At 38.1% G+C, this 22,020-nt stretch overlaps 1 protein-coding gene across 6 annotated transcripts in view; it reads left to right on the top strand.

Moving 5' to 3' along the window:
• Positions 1–22,020, top strand: part of RABEP1 (rabaptin, RAB GTPase binding effector protein 1) — a 79,232-nt gene that overhangs the window by 5,248 nt on the left and 51,964 nt on the right. For 5 of the 6 annotated variants that reach the window (XR_012155390.1, XR_012155391.1, XM_073315423.2 and 2 more), the window contains exon 2: positions 19,462–19,590. The exons of the other annotated variant lie outside the window; for it this stretch is intronic. Coding sequence is in view for 3 of the 5 variants with exons in the window: in XM_073315423.2 (XP_073171524.1) it covers positions 19,462–19,590 (129 nt within the window). In the remaining 2 variants the exon portion in view is untranslated. The remainder of the gene's footprint in view (positions 1–19,461; positions 19,591–22,020) is intronic. 6 annotated transcript variants of the gene reach the window in all.

The raw sequence follows: 22,020 nt of genomic DNA, 5'->3' as shown, positions 1-22,020 counted from the left end.
AAGCTTATGCTCAGATAAATTTGTTAGTCTCTAAGGTGCCACAAGTCCCCCTTTTCGTTTTCTTTCTTTCCTTGTGACCAGAGTGAGATTACATTGGCTCTCATTAGAGGAACCTGCTCAGCTGCAGGACGTAGGTTGTGAGAGCTCTTGTGACGTTAGTGCCATCGGTAGCAGTGCTGTCCCCCACACTGACAAACCAATTTGGGACCCTCACAAAAAATTTAGAAACTTGTGGCTGTAGTTTCCACAGATCACAAAGGCTGGACATAAGTCACTGTAAGTGGGAATCTCTGAGTAACCCATTGAAAAATCAGTGCCATACTTCAAGCCCTAATAATCAGTTACATTTTCAAGGCTGTTACTTAAAGGAAAAGCACTAGAAACCAACCTTTTAAAAATGGAAGGAGATTAGCACGGACACTTCGGTGTCATTCAAATGGGAGATTTCAGAGTAGCAGCCGTGTTAGTCTGTATCCTCAGAAAGAACATTCTTTTTTCAAAGGGGTGAGAGGACAGGAGCCTGAGTTTGGCTTCTAAAAAATAAAAAATATAATTCTGAGTTATAGAGATAACAGAACAAACTTGACAGATTTAAACCTTTTCCTTTGGTTGGATAGTAATTTCCAAATGATTGGGGTTTTCCAGAAAAAAAGTCTTTCCACTTTTTATGATACAGCATAATAGACTGGAAGTGATCAAGTATTTTTTGCCTAATAACATAAAAAGTTCTAAAGTGCATGTTGTGCTTTCACAAAAGTGCATGTGTCTTTTAACAGCTGTACACTTCTTTGATCAATGCAGTATATAGGCTTTGTGTTTAGCTGCTAAAAGGGAATCTGTTGTTCTTTGAAGGGAGGTAAAGACCCTGAATATGCATATTGCCAGCTCTAGAATTCTTAGGCAAACTTATCTTTATTTTGTAAGGCAGTGTGACCCTGTTCTTTAAGTTCTTGATAATTAGCTTGTCTCGTGGCCTGAAGGCAAAATACAGTATGCATTGACCCACCACATAGATTGAATCTCTCTTTTGTTCTATACTGCTTCCTAGCTACCCGTTCCCTAACTCCCTCTGACAGCAGCACAGCTTTAGTAGGTACTCTGCTTCCCTGTTGGCTGGTGCCCCAAGATGCTGGTCCTTTCCCCATCAGGTGGGGTGGATTCTCAGCACAAAGGGAGAAAGTGGGTAAGTAATGATGACAGAATCAGAATGATCTCGCTGATTCATGAGGGAATTGGAGGAAGGCATAGAACTGTGGAGAGCAGCCAGCCTCCATATCCTTCTACCCACAGAGCCAGATCCCTATGAAAGACCAGTCAGAATGGCTTCTGTGGCATGAGAACAAGGTGAAAGATGTTGCTGCAGAAGTGCCATTACTGATCCCTTCCTTGGTACCTTTCAGGGTCTTCCAGATTAATCCCCTCCACTTGCAAAGGGCATGATTTGGCTTCTTTAGTCTTTATCTTGTAGGAATAAAGTATGTACAGTAATGAGCAGACAGGGTTTGTATAACAGTTTTTTGTATTGTGAGTGAAGCCACCATATTTTTCTCCCAAAGTATCAATTTATCTAACTTAAGAGAACATGGTCAACCTATTGAGCTCCTAAGCCTGAGTCTCTAACCTGAATGAGAGTGTCCTCAGTCCAGGTCTGATTTTAAATCTGATGTGTCGTTGCCAATAAAAAAACCTACTTCTGGAAATTAATGGATTTTATGTGCATTTTTTAATTTGTAGGGTATGTCTATACAGCAAAAACAAAGTGTGGCAACACGTCTCAGAGCCTGGGTCAAACTTACTTGGGCTCATGGGGCTTGCACTATGGAGCTTAAAAATACCTCTGTAGATGTTGCGATTTGGGCTGAAGTCCAGGGTCTGAAACACGGTGAGGAGAATCTCAGAGCCTGGGCTCTCACCTGAGCCCGGACATCTATACTGCTATTTTTATCACCTTAGCACAAGCCCAAGTCAGTTGACCTGGGCTCTGAGACTCACTGCTGCGGTGTGATGTTTGAGGGAGGGTTGGTGTTTTGGCTTTGTGGACATACCCGTAGACTACAGTGGATTCACAGGAAAGGTACAGTATGGGTAGCAACAGTGCAAATTTTACCATGTTACCGTACCAGTGTGGAATTGAAGTTTTTATATAGCCAAAACCAGATTTGCTGCGGAAAGGAATCTTATTTTTAAACTTCTAAGAGGCTATTGTAAACAGTGGAGAATTTAAAACAAACAAACAAACATGCAGGCTTACTCTGTCTTCTGATTGCCTAGGTGATGGTTTCCTGTTTTTATTTATTTATTTGCTTTAAAATATGTTTTTAAAAATATTAAGTGATTTCTTAAGCTACAGTAATGGTTTTAATTATTTGTACTACATTAGGGTTTCTTTAATAGAACAATATGAATCAAGGAAACTAATATGTAAACATTTTATTTCAAAATTATATTTGATTTTACAGTTACTGAAATCCTCAAGCATAAGGCTGATAGCATTGATAAGCAGAACTTGAGTAGTATGCAGTCTTCTAATCAATCTAAGATAATAAAGTTGAAAGAACAGGCACTATAAATACTGACGTCTATATTTAAGGAGTATATCTTGGAATCCAAAGGTCTAGTATTTCTGTGAACAAGAATTATGAAACACAATTAGAGAATTGCCTTGAGTACCTGAAATAATGCCTACTGAGCCTAATAGTACTAGTCTCTTCAAATTTCTCCTTGTATAAATAGTATAAGTGTCATATAATCTTAGTCTTGGTATGGTCAGTAAAGCATAATGGTGAATTATGACTGGAAGCAGAATTGAGTCCTTGGAAATCCGTTTCTTCACTGATTTTGATATCAAAAGAAGAACCAACAAACTATGCATGTTCAGTTTGTTCTTATGTCTTTCAGTTAAAAAAAAATGTATATATTACTTCACCTTTAAAACTTATATTTAATTCTTGTCAGCCCTGGAAACTGAAGTCCACTGTTGATCAAAATACACAGAGTAAATATACATTTGTATGGTGTTGCTAGTTTGCATAGTAGTTTCACAAGCATTGTTAAGACCTGCTTCCTTCTCCAAAAAGTTTGCCATCTACATAAGGTGGGTCACATCTTCACAACTTCTCTCCTTGTCCAGCCAGTTCCAGCCCCAATCTCCTCCTTTGAACAATACTCTGACTCTTATTGTCTTTTCCCACTGTCTTCTGTGCGCTGCCCCTTATGCTGGACTCCTCAACATCCAGCTTTGTCACTGAGGTAGGCTTTATTGTAGCCCTGTTTGAAGAGGACTGCGTTAATAAGTAGGAACCTTTTAGTTCTCACCCACATCATCCACACGGAGGAGTTACAGTGCATCACTTTGGTACTCCCTGCTATTTGCATCACTGTGGTCCAAACTGCGGGGCCGTGTAGACATAGCCATAGACTCTTGGCCATCCGTTTTCCACTCTTCACAGTTTCTGACCTTTTACCCTTGGCAACCTTCAGCTTCCATACTGATGTCCTGTCAGACCTGTTAGCTCAGCCTCACCACCCCATTTGACCTTCAGTCCTGGATTTACTCTCTCACTGACCAAATGACCAGTCACTTTGACCTTGTGTTCACTAAATCCTGTCCCTCCTCTGACCTTTGTTTCCTCATTCCCTCTCGTCAATCACTGCTTCATCTCCTTCAAACAATGCAACCACTGTTTCCCAGCCCTCTTGCAACCTTCAGTGCAGTCCATAGCTCCTCTGTCTCCTGCTCTCTCCTCCATTGACTCTTTTGTAGAATTCCTCCCCTCCTGTTTCCCCATCCCTTCCGCTTTGCCCTATTCTCATAATGACAAGGCCTGTCTTTCTAATGTTGGCATATCCTTAACTTCTGCTTCTTCCATTCCTGTTCCTTGGGATAAAATCCCATGACCACACAAACTTCCTCTGCTGCACATTTGTTCATTTTTTTTAATGTTGCCAAATAGCCCTGCTTCTCTAGCTTCATTGGTTCTCAGCTGCTTATTTGCTACTTTTGATTGCCTCCTGCCTCTCTGTAAAGTCTAACAGACTCTTCATGAAAAAAATTGACAGGATCTACCATCATCTCCTACAGTTTCTTCACATCATTTTCCTCTCTCACTGACGGTAAGGTCATTTGTTGGCTTTCCAGTTCCCCTGCTTCATATGTCTTCAGGATCTGGTTGTTTTTATCAATACACATTTCAGTTTTCAGAGTAACAGTATTTCACTGACGTTTGACTGCAGTCCAGTCACATGCATGTTGTAAGGTTGATATTCATGTTCAGTAATTTCTTTTTGTAATAACTTTTCAGGTTTTCATTGGGAAAAACTTATTTAAGATGTAAAAAAACAACAAAGTTGGGAGTCGTTCAATAGCTCAGGGGATATATGAAGTCTTTCACAGCTAGCTCTTACATTTCGACCCTAGGGATTGACCAAAAGACACTAGTAGCTGATAGTTGTTTGGTAGCTGATAGTTGTCCTATATTAAATAAGTTGGTAGTCTGTCTGTCTGTTCTAGTAAACATTTCACATAGCAAACCACCTGTTAGAGTGGGAGAGAGATGGTGGTCTGAGCACACAGTCTGGAAGACTGGAACTCCTAATCTGAACTCTGAATTCATTGTTGATTTTGAGCAAGTCACTAATATCCCTACCTCAGTTTTTTAATCCTTAAATTGAGGCAATGTTTACTTCGGCACATTGTTAGGACAGGGTGTAGGAATCTTGCTCTGCTACTTATGCTCCTCTTGTTCTGTGGATACACTGAATTTTATTTTTCAGTGCTGGATCAATAACATTGTTCATAACATCTAAATTGTAGGGGCTTTTCTTAACTTCAAAAGTTATGGGGTTTGGGTTTTGTTGTTATGTCAAAAAGTAGTAGACAGGGCAATCTCATCTCCGTGTGAGGCCATGTTTGTGAAAACTTAAATTATGCATGCGAAATGCTATACAAACTGTCTTCAGAAAGCATACATTATTGGATATGTAGTTAGTACACACCTCATTGCAGAGGAGGAATAGGTGAAAAGGAGAATGGTGCATAAGTATAAATAAGGCAAAGAGAAACAAAATAAATTGTTGAAAGATGATAGAGCCATTTTAATGTACGATATTCAGTAGAAGAAAGTTTTGGTAGTTTATGGGTGAAAGAGGAAAAGAAAATTTTGAGCTGATCAGCGTTGGTGATTTATAGCTATTTTACAGATACTTTTTAGAAGGTGGTCTGAACAGATCAGCTTAGTAGTGATGATGCCCTTTCTTGTATGCTTGAGTTTGCTGATCTTTTTAACAAGTGTTAAGATACTACCTACTGTGGTGGAAAAAAGAGAGCTGAGAATATGTAAAATTCCAAAAAAAAAAAAAAAGTCATTCTTTCCAAATCAGTTAACTAGCTTTCACTTTAATTTTGTCTGAAATATTTCCATCTATAACTATTTTTCCCAACACAAGTCTTGATAGGGTAAATTTGTATTATTTGTACAGGTGGAAATCATTAAGAGAAACACTGTCTCCTTAGAAATTGTATGTGGCCTGTTTATGTGTGTCATAGCAAAATCATACGCACACTGGTAGCTTAAGAATTCTGAAATTTAAAAAAAATGTAGGAAACAATACTTTGGAATTGACCACAGAGCATAAAAATAAAACATAATCTGGCATTTGTATTTTCTATATCACTTTATCCATAAAGTAAGGAAGCTGGAAAATTGCAGTTACACAACAATAATATTTAATTATGTTAAACAGTCCTATATTTGTGTTAAACAGTCCTAAACTGTATCTGAATTTTAAAAAAATCGCCTAAGGCCCATTGAACTCAGCCAAAAGACTCCTATTAACTTCAAAGGGTTTTGGATGAGACTCTGAACTAGCAGTGTGGTATTTTGTTTTTTAATACATAAATTTACCAAGCAGTAGCTTTTTCGGGGGGGAGGGGGTGTGTCAAATTCAACTGTGGTGTTACTATGCTGAAATAAATGGAGTAACGCCAGGGATAAATTTGGCTTAAAATCAGCTTAAAAGTGATCTGATTATCTAGCATCTTATGTGGTATAATGGATGTTCTCTTTTTAGTAATTTTGTAAAGCCAGTTATAAGTTAGGTGAGTACATGTTTAAATCAGTCTTCAGGGGAGGTATATTTTAAAAAAAAAGTGTAGATTTCTGCATTGTGCTGTACATAGGGCTATATGTTGAATCAGTGCAGAATGTGTGGGCTGGCTTTCAGGGGCTTTTTCACTGTGAGCATATTACATCTGCTCTGTGATCTTGCTTAGGCTGCCAGTTGATTGAGTGTTTACTCAAGATAAACACTCAACGACTAGGTAACTTGGGTACTTAGTCCCCTGATGCTGCGAAAGTTGTGATCATCGGAGTCACTTATGCAACCGTTCTCCTGATATACTCAGGAAGGGGCTGGTGGTAGAATATTCTTGGGGCTGGTTTACACATAATTTTGCACCAATTTAATTATATCTGTTTAAAAATATATAGCTAAATTGATGTAATACCTTAGTGTGGAGACAGTTATACTGGAATAAAAGGTTCTTATATTGGTATGGCTTACATCTATGAAAATAAGCTATACTGTTAAGCACCTTTATACCAGTGTAACTGTGGCCACACTGAGGCCTAGTCTGCACTGGGGTGGGGGGATCGATCTAAGATATGCAACTTCAGCTACGAGAATAGCGTAGCTGAAGTCGACGTATCTTAGATCGACTTAGAATCACTTACTTCGCGTTCTCGCGGCACGGGATCGACGGCTGCCGCTCCCCCATCAACTCTGCTTCTGCCTCTCGCCGTGGTGGAGTTCTGGAGTCGACGGCAGAGCTATTAGGGATGGATCACTACCCACCGATCCAGTGGGTAGTGTAGACATGTCCTAAGGGAGTGTGCCAGTTTAACTATATTGGTACAAAAAGCATGGTGTGGGTCTGAGCTTTGGCTTTTGCTCCATGGTACAAGACTTAACTGTGTTCACAGGTTTCTCCCAGAAAGACACACCCGAAACCCATCTTCATTATGATAGAGGCCATTAAGGATTTCATAAATCATGGTTGTAAGGGAGTCTGCTAGAGTTGGAAAGATCTTGAGAACTTTGTTTTCAATATTTGTTTTAAAAATACATGTGCTTAGCATGTGGGAGTGCAGTAAAAATCTGAATAAATAAAATTTCCCTTGTCAGAGGAGAATTTTTCTCCTCTCGACGGTTCAGAAGAGTAGAACTTGGAACTTCATCCTGTTTCTTATCAAATGTAGAAAACTTGCAGGAAGATGTATATTACTCTACATAGGTTCTTATACTGCACTCATCATCATGGAATCTATGCACCTGCATTTGCAGACGTGTTTTCCAGACCATTTTATTAAGTTGTATATCCACTGAGTAGTTTTCCTGAAGTAATAACACCTGTAAATTGATTTGCATCCTGTTGTTGATCTCACAACTGCTGTGTCAAAAAAAATTTAAATGCGTGGGGAAGGTGCCAGTTTGGTTTAACTGCTCGTGTTTTACATTAATACAGATATGTAAGGAAAGGCAAGGTAATTGCCCTGCAGTCTTCCCAAATGCTGACTCCACTCTTCTTTCTCTTTATTTCTCTTGTCTTCACCTGTCACCTTACTTTCTTGCCAGATTGTTATTCCCCCCTTATTCCTTCTTTTTCTACTTTCTTTGCATTTTACTTTCTTCCTTTGCTTATACCCTTTTCTACTACTTCTGTCTTCATGATTCTCACTCCAGTTACCCTCTTTACTTTTGTTTTCTAAAGTTAATTTTAAAGGGTATTGGGTTCAACACTGGATTGCCCCTCCCCTGCAGAGTTAAGGAGACACTTAATCTACATGAAGCTTTTCTGATGAACCTCTTCAGAGTTTTGGGAGATTGGTAGTTTTGGAGTAAATGTAGACTGGCCCAAGTCTACATTTAGATAATAAGTCTAGCTAAAATGGCAAAACTGCAGGGTTTTTTTGTTTGTATTTGTTTTGTTTTTATGGAATGATCTTGACTTGTATGTAAAATGACTTCCTCAAAGAAAACAAGCAGGATTTATGTATTATTTGAGGTGAGGTGACGTGAGTCGCATTTTATTCACTCTTGTCCCAGAAGAGGATAACATTAATATATTGGCAGTCCAAGTGATAAACTATTTACAAGATCTTTGGTTTTAAGTCATTTTTCTATGCAAAGGAGTTGACAATAAACTTGTCCTGACAGAAAATCAGCACTAGGTTGGTTAGCTCAATTTTTTTCTTAAAATATAGAGATTCAGTAATGTTGCTACTTCAGACCAGTATTATGAAGGGGAGAAATAGTGCAGAAGCGTCTGCTTTGTGGTGACACTGTTATCAAAATCTTTTCCTAAATGCTTATGGATCTGAGGGACACTAAATCACCAGATATTGGCAATTTTTGATTAAGTAGAATAAACTGTAATCTTCATTGAAACTTTATTTTATAAAACAGAACATTTTAGATTGCATATAGAAAGAAGGGTGATAGAAGTCATTAAAGTGAGTAAATGTGAAGTTAAGACAATTAATCCTCTTCTGGGTTCTGTGGTTGGCTGATATAAACAATGAGATCTGGTAGCATAGTGAAGATTTAGTTGAAGACATTTATACTCCTGTGAATGATCATGAAATACAGACTGAGTTTAATATGTCTGTAGGCTATGTATATGCTTATGATGGGATGTGGAGTACACACATTGCACACACACCCCAGCCATGGGTATGAACAGCAGTGTAGACAGTGAGGCACTGCTTACATGAGCAGAGTACAGAAACACCAGAACCTTAGGCTATATATCCTATATGGCTCAAAACACACACAAGCAGTGCCTCCAACACCTACACTGCTTTTTTCAACTGTGTAGTGTCCTGCTGTCAGAGCTTTTCCCTGCCTCCAAGAAAGGATCTAGTGAGGGGGCACTAGGGAAAGTCTCTGGCAGCTTCTCACTGTTGGAGCCTTTCCCTGCTGTCTCCCCCCTGCTAGAGCCTTTCATTTCTGGGTGTAGCTACAGTCAGCTTTTTCCTGCGGTATGTAGTTACACATACCCAACCTGTCGCCACCAGTGTAGTTGTGAAGCATTATACCACCTGACCATTTAATAGGGTTCACTTTAAAATATTGGGTGAGGTAGAGAAGGTTTGTATATTTGGTGATCTTGATGAGACTTGGCTTAGAAGAGAGCTTATTCTGCATATCTGTTTAGAATGTCTTTCTACTCAAATGTTTTGTTCACCTATTAGTGAGGTAGACCAGTCTGACAGAATAAAGGGAGAGGTGAACACACTCTTTAGGACATTTAATTTCACATTAAATGAATATTGAAAAGCTTGGCTGAGGAAAGCTATTCAGTCTTAGTAATACAGGAAAAATGCTGTCAAGGTTTTTGTGTTAATATCTAAGGAAGGAGGGTTGACTGCAGACATTGACATATAATGGGATGGGGGGGAAATAATGGTGATTCTTTAATCAGATAGGAAATGAAGGAATTAATGATTCCAATCTCCACGGACTGATTAGCTTCCTGAAAATAGAAGTTGAAATATAGAAACATAATGCATAGCTGGCTTATTTTGATAGGCATTAAAAAAAAAAATCCAGGCCTTTCTACACTATGTTTCTGGGGAAGTCTTTGACTGGGGGTAGCAACCATTTGAGTGCGAATTCATGCAGGCCACTTGTATTTTTATTACTGTGCCACTTGTGCCTACCCTGAGCTGGTTTGCACAACACGGTAGTTAAAAACCACTAGTGCCCTGCCTATACGAGCACTTCACTGATGGAGCAGAAAAAGTGGGTGACTTTCTGAAAAATGCTCACGTAGACAGGACTTTAGCAAACATGGTTCGGCAGAAGGAGTATTAGAATCCTGTGAGGAAGAAGTCTGGAGCAGTAGTGGATGGCAGTTCTTGGAAAAAGACGTGGCAGGAATAAGAAGTTTCCAGTGTGGTTTCATAAGGATCTGTGTGGTGTCTTTGTTTAAAAAAAAAAATTATACTTGTAGTAGAAATGAACTAGAGGCGAATTAAAGAAATATCATAGAATCATAGAATATCAGGGTTGGAGGGGACCACAGGAGGTCATCTAGTCCAACCCCCTGCTCAAAGTAGGACCAATCCCCAACTAAATCAAGTTTAACATGCCCACGGACAAAAGACATGGAATGTGTGCCCCCACTGATTTTACTGCTTGTTAAAGAGGGAAGCAATAAAAAGGAATTTACATGTGTATTAGAAAAAGGAATACCAAAGATAAAATGGGTTAATTAATAATTAAAGGGGGTGAAATCCATGAATGCATTACTGAACTGCCTGTAAAAACAAAGGTGCTTTTAGCAAGGAAAATAAAGGATAGAGAACTAGAAAATAATTAAGGCCCAATTCTGAAAAATTCTGTACATATGATTATCTTTATGCATGTGACCCATTGAACTCAGTGGAACATTACTCACTTGCATTAAGTTAAACATCAATGTTTAAGTAGACTACAGTTAAATTTTAAATTTTAGCTAAATTTAACCGGAGTCCAGAATGGTTAACAGGATGGTATTATAGACAAAGATGCTTTTATCTGAAAAGTGAAATGCAGACCTTTTAAGGAGAGAAAAGCTTGAGAGATATTTTAGGTCTTAGCTTGGTTTTTTATTTAAAATATATGGGGAGTATTGGTCAGAACATGAGCTGGGTTATCAGAACTGGGAGGAAATCAATGAGTGGGATCTGTATCTGGGGCTAGATTGGAGCAGTTGAGGAGGAGATTTGGGGTCCAAAACAGCAAAAGAGGCTGGGGATGCGGTAGGATGGAACAGGCAGGACTAAGCAAGAAATGAAATGGCCAAAACACCCAAAAAGAAAGGGAAATAAAGTTGGGGGAGGAGTGGTGAAAGGCTAGAACCAGAAATAGCTAAGTTGATTATTCTTTTCAAAATCTGCATAAACCACTTGACATGTAAAAAATGTTTTAAAATTATTTTACTAAAAATTTAAAATATGGTCAGTTGGACACCCAAGATATAAGAAAATAAAATTTTCAGTTCCTAGATACTTAATAGACAACAGGTTTCGTAATGCTAAAGGACATTTCAAGTAACCATCGATGCTCATGACTAGAACCGAAGAACTCTCCTTCATTTTGGGTCTCTTGCACATGAATGGGTTGCATTACAGCCACATTGCCACATAAAAAATAGTATTGCTGAAGATCTTGTAAGTTTTCTGTGTTGAATAACAACCTCAGCTACACAAAGCAGGTACAGATGTTTCAGAGTAGCAGCCGTGTTAGTCTGTATCCGCAAAACGAAAAGGAGGACTTGTGGCACCTTAGAGACTAACAAATTTATTTGAGCATAAGCTCTCGTGAGCTAGAGCTCACTAGCTCACGAAAGCTTATGCTCAAATAAATTTGTTAGTCTCTAAGGTGCCACAAGTACTCCTTTTCTTTTTACAGATGTTTTACTAAATGCACCTGTAAAGTGCCAATATACAGCATAAAATACTGTTTAAAATGTTTTAAGATTCTGAAATCACTGGTAAAAACGTTTATGTAGCATTCTGTATTGTTACATTACAAATATTGCAACATATTATTTATTAGTGTTAAAGTATACATTCATGCAGGATTAATTTATTTAATCTGTATTTGTGTAACACTAGCCGATCTTCACTCTTTTCCATACTTCTCCCTTTACTGCTGAATTTTTTTTTGGCTTCATCTCCTTCCCTCCCCAATACTCATCCCATCTGTTTAACTTACCTGTCCTCTTTCTCTTGGGTTATTCTCCTACCCTCTCACTTTTTTCTACTCAAAACCCTCCTGTAGCATAAATCCATGCAAAAATAGAAAAGGAAAATTAAGAATGAGTCAAGATTGTAACACTGTTGCAAAAAAAGAAAACGTCTGGGATGTATTAGCAAGAGTGCTATAAGCAAGACGCAAGAAGTAATTCTTCTGCTCTACTCCGCGCTGATTAGGCCTCAACTATAGTATTGTGTCCAGTTCTGGGCACCACATTTCAGGACAGATGTGGACAAATAGGAGAAAGTCCAGAGAAGAGGAACAGAATGATTTAAGGTCTAGAAAACGTGACCTCTGAGGGAAGATTGAAAAAATTGGGTTTGTTTAGTCCAGGTAAGAGAAGACTGAGGGGAGACCTAACAGTTTTCAAGTAAATAAAACTGTTCAACTGTTCAAGGATGAAGGAGGAAAATTGTTCTCATTAACCTCTGTGGCTAAGGCAAGAAGCAATGGGCTTATATTGCTCTAAGAGCAGTTTAGGTTGGACATTAGGTAAAATTTCCTAACAGTCAGGGTAGTTAAGCACTAGAATAAATTGCCTAAGGAGGTGGTGGAATCTCTGTCACTGGAGATATTTAAGAGCGGGTTAGACAAATACCTATAAGGGATGGTCTGATCTAGATAACTTATTCCTGCGTTGAGTGCAGGAAACTGAACTAGAAAACCTCTCAAAGTCCATTCTAGTCCTTTGATTCTATGAATGGGGATAAATAAAAAGAAACAAGTGTTCAAAGACTGTATCTTCTAGGAGGAAATGCATTTCACTGATTCACTTTTATAAAAAGTTATATATTACTTGTATTATAATACAGCCTGTTCCAAATTTGACTTTTTGAACATGCAGTGCTTTGTTTTAATGTTAGTACTATAGCATGACTGCTTGCAGGTATTACAGAAACACTCAAGATTCTGAGTGTTAAACAATAGGTACGTTTATCAATAGCCTATAACTTATTTTGTGTAGCATTGTTCATACAGAAGTGTTGGAGTGTTCAATTGTTAGTCTCTATGCACACAAGGGCAAAGGAGGGTCAAGCCATCAAGAACACTGTCCCCGATAATGTCACGGCTAACCTGGTGGCTGAACTTTGTGACTGTGTCCTTATCCATAACTATTTTACATTTGGGGACAATGTATACCTTCAGATCAGCGGCACTGCTATGGGTACCCGCATAGCCCCACAGTATGCCAACATTTTTATGGCTGATTTAGAACAATGTTTCCTCAGCTCTCATCCCCTAATGCCCCTACTCTACTTGCGCTATATTGATGACATCTTCATCATCTGGACCCATGGAAAAGAAGCCCTTGAGGAATTCTACCATGATTTCAACAATTTCCATCCCACCATCAACCTCAGCCTGGTCCAGTCCACACAAGAGATCCACTTCCTGGACACTACAGTGCTCATAAACGATGGTCACATAAACACCACCCTATACTAGAAACCTACTGACCGCTATTCCTACCTACATGCCTCCAGCTTTCACCCTGACCACACCACACGATCCATCGTCTACAGCCAAGCTCTGCGATACAACCGCATTTGCTCCAACCCCTCAGACAGAGACAAACACCTACAAGATCTCTATCAAGCATTCTTACAACTACAATACCCACCTGCGGAAGTGAAGAAACAGATTGATAGAGCCAGAAGAGTTCCCAGAAGTCACCTACTACAGGACAGGCCTAACAAAGAAAATAACAGAACGCCACTAGCCGTCACCTTCAGCCCCCAACTAAAACCCCTCCAACGCATTATTAAGGATCTACAACCTATCCTGAAGGATGACCCAACGCTCTCACAAATCTTGGAAGACAGGCCAGTCCTTGCCTACAGACAGCCCCCCAACCTGAAGCAAATGCTCGCCAGCAACCACATACCACACAACAGAACCACTAACCCAGGAACCTATACTTGCAACAAAGCCCGTTGCCAACTATGCCCACATATCTATTCAGGGGACACTATCACAGGGCCTAATAACATCAGCCACACTATCAGAGGCTCGTTCACCTGCACATCCACCAATGTGATATATGCCATCATGTGCCAGCAGTGCCCCTCTGCCATGTACATTGGTCAAACTGGACAGTCTCTACGTAAAAGAGTAAATGGACACAAATCAGATGTCAAGAATTATAACATTCATAAACCAGTCGGAAAACACTTCAATCTCTCTGGTCACGAGATTACAGACATGAAAGTCGCTATTTTACAACAAAAAAACTTCAAATCCAGACTCCAGTGAGAAATTGCTGAATTGGAATTCATTTGCAAATTGGATACAATTAACTTAGGCTACCTTGCATAATGACTAAGCCACTCCCAGTCTCTATTCAAGCCTATTTCCCCTTGTTCCCCCCCCCCCCCGACGTTCTTGTTAAACCCTGGATTTGTGCTGGAAATGGCCCATCTTGATTATCATACACAATGTAAGGAGAGTGGTCACTTTAGATAAGCTATTACCAGCAGGAGAGTGGGGTGGGAGGAGGTATTTTTTCATGCTTTGTGTGTATATAATAAGATCTTCTACACTTTCCACAGTATGCAGCCGATGAAGTGAGCTGTAGCTCATGAAAGCTTATGCTCAAATAAATTGGTTAGTCTCTAAGGTGCCACAAGTACTCCTTTTCTTTTTGCGAATACAGACTAACACGGCTGTTACTCTGAAAGGAGGGTATGTTGATCACATTTCCAGGTGGGGGACAGCTGGATAACTTCCTGCGAGTAACCTGCACCTGTGTGATAAAGTAAGTGGTACTGCTCGAAGATTGCTAAGAAAAGTGGTACAATGTTTCTAAAAATCTGACTGTTTAAATATACTCTAATTACATACTCAGAATGTTGCTGCTGCAGAACTACCTTCTGTAACACTACCAACTCCTGTATTCTGTTGCACAGCTGCAGGTTACATTTTCCTGCATCTTAATTCACTTTGGTGCAGGCAATAATTTGCCCAGGAAATAAAATTCAGTTGTTATAATGAAGAGCTCAACTATTAAAAAAAAATGCCATTCTAAAAACAGAGATAGATACTTGCATCACAGATTTTTCAGTTGATGTCCTCAAATAAAACTAGAAAAAAATAGCTAGACTAATGAACATACTCTAGTTATTTGTCCAGGTCCGGTAATTAAAATGTCTAATGTTTGTGACTACAGGTGTATCCGAGAGAACCCAGTAACTTTAATCAAGGTTCTCTTTTGCTTCCAGCTTTTTTGGCTGTTAACCTTGCTCTCAAAGATTCAATATTAAGTTTTGTTTTCTATGATTTGAGCCATTTAACTTCAGAATAAGAATTGCTTGTGTCTTACTAGCTTGTCAGCAAGGACACTAGTGGATTTTGTAACTCATTCTAGAGATACATACATGGAATAGTTTTTATTTTTTTGGAGGATGTGGTGGGGTGTGGGGAGTGTAAGTTTTAAAAATGTATAGACTTAAATGAAATTCCAGGAGCCTGTTTTTCAAAATATCTGCATGCAAAGAAGTGACTTTTCCAAACTTTTAAAGATCTCTGCCTACACCTTATGGCAGTGGTGGGCAACCTGCAGCTCAGGGGCTGCACCACCACTGCCTTATGGGAAAAGATTGATCTTTATTTTTTGAGAGGTTCTCTTCTTGCTGCTAATTTCTTGCTTTCTCAGCCAAAATATCATGCACTTATGTCCCTCTCAGGCAAATGTGAGGTCACAGGAGATGAGTGTCTTGGTTTGGGGAATAAGCACAGGAGAGCTGGACATTATTTTCATTTTCTTTCCCTGTTTTTGTTATAGGGACATCAGCATGCAGACCCTCAGAAAATAACACAAATGGCATTGTCTGTAAATTAAAATATTTCTCAGATCTTTAAAAATATATTTATGATCCAGTTTTCATGGTTCAGCTGTGGTTGTGTAGGTCTGAAATCTTGATGCCTTCCTCCACACTTCAAATATCGAGTGGAAAGTTTTGTGTTATTAAATTGTAAATAGACTCAGTGTGCTCAAAAATAATCTTATTGATAATTGGCTTTCTGTCTTAGTTCTGGAGTGATTGCTATATATTTGCATAACTAGTAATTTTAGTATAGATAATATTTTAGCCCTTTTGGGAAGTGTTCTATCCAACAGCTTTAGAGTGACAAGTCAATGAGAGAATATTTATTGTCCTTATGCTTTGTTTATATTACAAATTTTATTCATGTTGTAGTAAGAGAATCTTATCTTCCAACAAGTGGTTCCTACAAGCACTAAGGATCCCTTCTTTTAATTTTTAGCTTTCTCTCACAAAGGAATCCCCTAAAAATAAAGTGATTTTGTTTTTGCTGCCCAATCACTATATTCCCTCTAATTTGTTGAGCCTTTTCTAATATTGATATATCCAGAACAGAATACAGTATTCTTAGGTATAGTCTCCCCAGTGTAGGGAGAGTCTACAACCTCCTGCTCATGACATGAGATATGCAGTCCAAAATCACATAGTTATAAAATAATCAGCTTTATTTCTATTTGTGTGTTGAATAAGGATTCTCTAGCCATCTCTTCAATAACATATCAGGTTGCAATGGATATTCTGGAATATTCTTTGTTTATAGATAAGAAATGGTTGATGAAAGAGCTGATCCTTTTTTATTTCCTCTTTCAGTTTGACATGTCAAGTTAATTTAAAAATAGCCCTTAAAATAAGAGAGTAGGGTAACTTATTGTTTTTGATAAATTAGACTTCCCCATTCTAATATGTGCTCACAGCAGTGTAGGTTCTGCTGCCTCAGAGGAATTTCATACCAATGCTATTATAAAATTTTGTATGTTCTGTGCCTCGTTTGTAACAGGAGATACTGTTTCAGTCAGGCAGAGTTCTGCAAGTGTTACCAATCCATCAGGCTTTGTTTACTATTTACTTCATCAGTTTAATTAAACACTGAAGATTGCATTTCTGTGTGTGGAAACAGGAGCTCAGCAGGAATGACGTACAACATATTTTCCATTTGAAAAATTGTCTGAGAAATAGAAGTATGAGTTGCATATAGATTTTTAGATAGCTATTTTGTCATGATAGATTTTAAAGTGGATGTTCAGTTGGGCTAAGGACCAGATGCAGTTTGCACCTGTAACTGTTGAATTACAGATTCAAGTTACGTGCCAAGGAGCCTGATCCAAAGCACATTGATATCTGTTCAATTCTTGTTATTAACTTAATTGGATTTTGGATCTGGGCCAGCCAGAATAATTGTACCTGTAGTCAGTCAGATGTATAGCTACTCACATTTCGGCTCAGAGTTTAATTATGGATGTAAATAGCATCCACAGAAGGAGAACCACCCTTCTTAAAACTTACTCCTCTGTGTGATAGCATCATAATATAAATGCTATAGTTTTGATAGAGGCTTAGAAAATAAATGCCATCTCAGTGTTCAGTATTTTTCCATACAACTACCTTTTGGGTTGAAATTTCATAGGCTCTTTCTTAGCTTAGGAGTGGCGTACTTGCATATAATAGATTTCCCCATGCTAATCTGTGTTCACAGCAGTGTGGGTTCTGCTGCCTCAGAGATTTAGTAGTTATGGAATTAGATATAAAAATTGTATAATGCTTGTCTAACTTAATTCCCCTCTGCTACCTGTATTAGATTAGAGACATAGTCAAAGAACATATTTTTTCAGTTAAATATTCTAGTTTTATTTTATAACCAGAAGTCTACAACATATATAGTCTTTCTTCTAAAGAATCCCTTTATTCGTATCTTTCTTAGGTCTAGGTAACCAAAAATTAATCTTTTCCTAGGTGGCCAAAAATTAACAGAAATGAGCATTATCCTTGAATTCACAAAATTTCAATGCCAAATTGATCATTGTTTTCCTCTCTGGCTTTTTACCACTACATAGTCCTCATTACACCTCTTGTGTTGCTTAAAGGTACTTGATGTTGCAGAAAGTAGTGCATCTTATTGTATAATGTGCTATATTTAACACTTCTCTTTTTGGTGGAGAGTATGTTAGTGTCTGTGTGACATGTAAGGAATTTTAATATATTAGGTAGGGTATTGATTTAACTAGCTTGTGCTATGAAGAGGCCATTATTTCAAAGCAGTGACTCAGATTGTCTACATGGTAGACGCGAAACTTGTTCATAAAATGCTGTTGTAGAATTGAAAGAAATACTTAACAGAACTTCATTTGTTTGGTGGAATTATAGCATGAGAAGTATTTAGCATGTCTGTGGGTTTTATAATTTTTTTTTGCTGTTTTGAATTCGAATTTTTAAAGACTGATCTAAAGTGTGTAACATGAAACCTTCTGTTTCTTAAGGTACTGTACTTCCTGGGAAATTAACAAAATTAATATCTTGCCTCGTGACCAGTACCTGGGAGGCAATTATAGCAAAAATTCTTGCTTTACAGCAACATATGGTACTTTTTGTTTTATTTCTGAATTCTCTATCACAGAAGTTCTTTCTTTTTCTTTGTGGATTGTATTTTTATAGAGTGTTTTGGTATTTTGTGGACCACCTCCCCTACTATTTCCAGTAATGACATCCTTAAGGCAACTATAGTAATTGCTTGCATGGAAAAAATAATTTAGAAAGTACTTAATGTATTTTTAGCTATCTTAAGGCAGTAGAGGCAGCTTGAAATAAGGAGAAATTGCCCCATGAGTGGTCATTTCTCTGCATTCCATTTAATAAATGCTCTGAGGATCACCAAACTCTGCTCTAGCAGGGAGGAAGCAGTGGAGACAGGGAAGAGTATGACATGGTTGAGGGATGGGTTTCACCTTTTCATTTAGTACCTGATTTAGGTAACTGTTGTATACAGGCTACAGTTTTCCTTCACTAGTTACTAAACTCATAGCCAGTAACCTATTTTAATTTTAACCCTTGATAAGTAATAAGTGCTTTAAGAAAAGGAGTACTTGTGGCACCTTAGAGACTAACCAATTTATTAGAGCATAAGCTTTCGTGAGCTACAGCTCACTTCATCAGATGCATATCGTGGAAACTGCAGCAGACTTTATATATACACAGAGAATATGAACCAATGTATATATAAAGTCTGTGTATATATAAAGTCTGCTGCAGTTTCCACGATATGCATCTGATGAAGTGAGCTGTAGCTCACGAAAGCTTATGCTCTAATAAATTGGTTAGTCTCTAAGGTGCCACAAGTACTCCTTTTCTTTTTGCGAATACAGACTAACACGGCTGTTACTCTGAAATAAGTGCTTTGTGACTTCATACACAGGAGTGAGGGTGTGTGTGCAGAGAGAAAGTAAGAATACAACCAGATTCCCTAATAATGTCAGAATAAAATCCCTGGTGGTAATACAATTACTTAACATAGTTCTTGTTACTTGTCCCTTCCTTGTATGTAGTGAATTCTCCTTTCAAGAAGGATTCAGGATGACTCAAGAGTCAACCCGAAGAGTTATTCCTAGCTGCAGTTGATGCATGCCAGAACTCACTGTTGTAATGAGTAGAACTGCTGACTCTTGCTGGTTTTAAAAAAACCCCAAAAAAACTAAAAACCTCTGACTTGTCATTGGATAACACTTGAGCTAATGAGAGAAAAATATATTTTAAAATAATAAACCCTAAATCTTAAAGTTGCAACATGTGATTGTGTGGGATTCCCTAATTGTTAGTGACATACCTTACTTTTTCGTTTTTGTTCTAGCTGCTCTTCTGCAACGGCTAGCAGAATTGGAAAAAGTCAATGCAGAATTTCTGCGCACAAAGCAGCAGCTTGAGCAAGAGTTTAATCAAAAGAGGGCCAAATTTAAAGAGTTATACTTGGCTAAGGAAGGTAAGTTCTAGGTTCTCTGAATTCAATGTAAAGCGTATTTTTATGCTAAGCCTTGAATAGTCCCTGGTTAGAGAACAATCTTAGTAGTGCTAACTTTTTTTTTTTAAAGAAGTAGGGTTTAAAAAGCAAAGGTTTTCTTGCGTTGGCAGTCGGTTGGTGGGATCTCCTGGTTGACAGGTGGTAAGACACTGTTAAAGTCTCTTATTAGCCAACAGAAAATGTGAGTTTTCCTGCCAAACTTTTTTAAAGGCCAATATAAAGAGGCAAAGAGAAAAACCCTAACAATTATCTGGTTCCATAATTAAAGTTTCAGAATGTATCAGCCACCTTTCTTTGTAATCTAATTTATGAAGATTTTGTTTTCTGTAATTATCACACAACTGTTCTCCTTTTATGTAGAAATCTTGAAACTGAGAGTGAACGTAAGGTGAAAAAGAAAGAAAGATGTAATTTGTTTGACTTTAAAGTATATACACAAACTGATAGGAGTCAGCAAATCCATCTTGAAATGCACATAAAATTCCACAGTATTCTGCTTTTTAAAATAATGTGTGGGTTCTCAAACTCACATAGCATAGACCACATTGTGATAGCATCTTCTGGACACCACCCCCTCCAATTCACAATTGTGTAATATCCTGGGGGCAATTACAGTAATTGCTTATATGGAAGGAATCATAGGAAATTGTTTGATTTTAAGCTTCTGCTGATGGCTCTGGTCGTTGCCACTGTTCTGCTTTTACAGCAATGACCACTAGTGGAGACAGGCTGGTTCCTTCTTCTTTCCAGCTATTTTTATAGGCATTTTGGCTCTTGACTACAGTAGAAGCAGTAGCTGGAAGCAGGAAGATGGTGCCTAGCACCATGTGACCTGCCAGCTTTCCAGTGACCACCATTAAATGCTTCACGGACCACAGTTTGCAAACCACTAAGTTAATACAAACCTACCGGAGAAAAAGTGTTTTCATCCTATTAGACCAGTAACTAACAGGAACTCTTAAAGAGACATTTTCCATGTGTTCTGTCAGTTGTGGTCAGCTTATTACATAGTACATAATTGTATTTTCAATCTTGAATGATTGATCGGTCTGATTAATTGTAATGTAAGCAGCCAAACTTACATAGCTTGAATTTGACAGCTAAAAGTATTTATTTTTCATAACACTCTTTAAGGAAAATGTGAACCCCACTAGCTCATGTACCTGCTGTAGAAGAATGGAGAAAAGCAGCTATCTTCTATTTAAGTGCACGGTTGATCTACTAACTCCTTTAATCCTAACAGCTTTCTTGTCCTAAAAATATAAAAGAAAGTAAAGCCAAGAAAAATTGCATTAAAACTACAACTTGCTTATTTTTCTGCTCTCATACGCATGTACAGCTGACATACTGAAGACCAGAGCACAGAGTGTTTTTCTAGCTATTGGGACAAGGGAAATGAAAATTAAAGACAAGACACTGCTGGACTGTGGTCAGCAACAGCAACCTCCCTCTCTAAACTAAAATAGTTAGAAATCACTTTTCCTCTTGGCATTTTCTTCACTTAGGTGATGGTGGCCTGTGATGTATAGGAGGTCAGACTAAATGATCTCATTGTCCCGTCTGGCCTTAAACTCTATGAATGTGACTTGGTGTCCCTCTCTACACTGACTACAAAGCCATGTTTAACATCACATCACTTAACATGACTCCTTAAGGCTGTATTGTCATGTTCAGTGAACACAAGCCCAAAGTGTAAACTGATATTTAACTTGTTTTATTAGCTTGTCATCATTGCAGTATCTCTTGAAGAAAATATTTTTGCAGCAGACTACAATGTTGTATACATTACATTTAGGAATACAAAATGGGCACTTAAAATATTTTTAGTATGCTTTTTTTTATGTGAAATACACAGTTCCATAAGACATTTCCATAAAGCATGCAAGGTCAGGAATTTAGTAATTTAAAGAGTTTTTGTTTAAATAGAGCAGGGGTTGAGACTAGAGTATTATGAGGTCTGAAAGAAAAAACAGAAGGATTGATTGAAGGCAGTAGAACTATAAACAAGTCTGATAAACTAAATATTGCCATAAAAGCTGGAAATAACTACACAAACGTTATTGGAGAAAGGAAGTCATAATAGTAATAGTCAAGGTGCCTTGTACTTTGCAGAACACAGGAAGCATTTTGTAGCAAATTCCTTGGATGCTGTGGCAGTTTGGCATAGCAGGTTTCTGCAACAGCTTCCTTTAAATAAAATCTGAGGTTTTTATGAATTAAGTATGAAAACAAATAATGTCAGCAAGAAGTCCTCTGTGTCTGTTTTGCTATTCAGCTCATTTTATACTTTTTTTTTTTAACATCTGCAGTTTTCAGTATGCCAGATTTTTTTTTGTACTGACCACACCTCAGCTGCATCATAGAAAGTATCAGGAGTGGGAAGGGGAAATG

This window comes from Lepidochelys kempii, chromosome 17 (genome assembly GCF_965140285.1).
Source record: "Lepidochelys kempii isolate rLepKem1 chromosome 17, rLepKem1.hap1, whole genome shotgun sequence".
In the NCBI taxonomy this organism is placed as follows: Eukaryota; Metazoa; Chordata; order Testudines; family Cheloniidae; genus Lepidochelys; species Lepidochelys kempii.
Note: the sequence above shows the minus strand (reverse complement) of the source record. Positions and strands in the feature narration are given on the sequence as shown.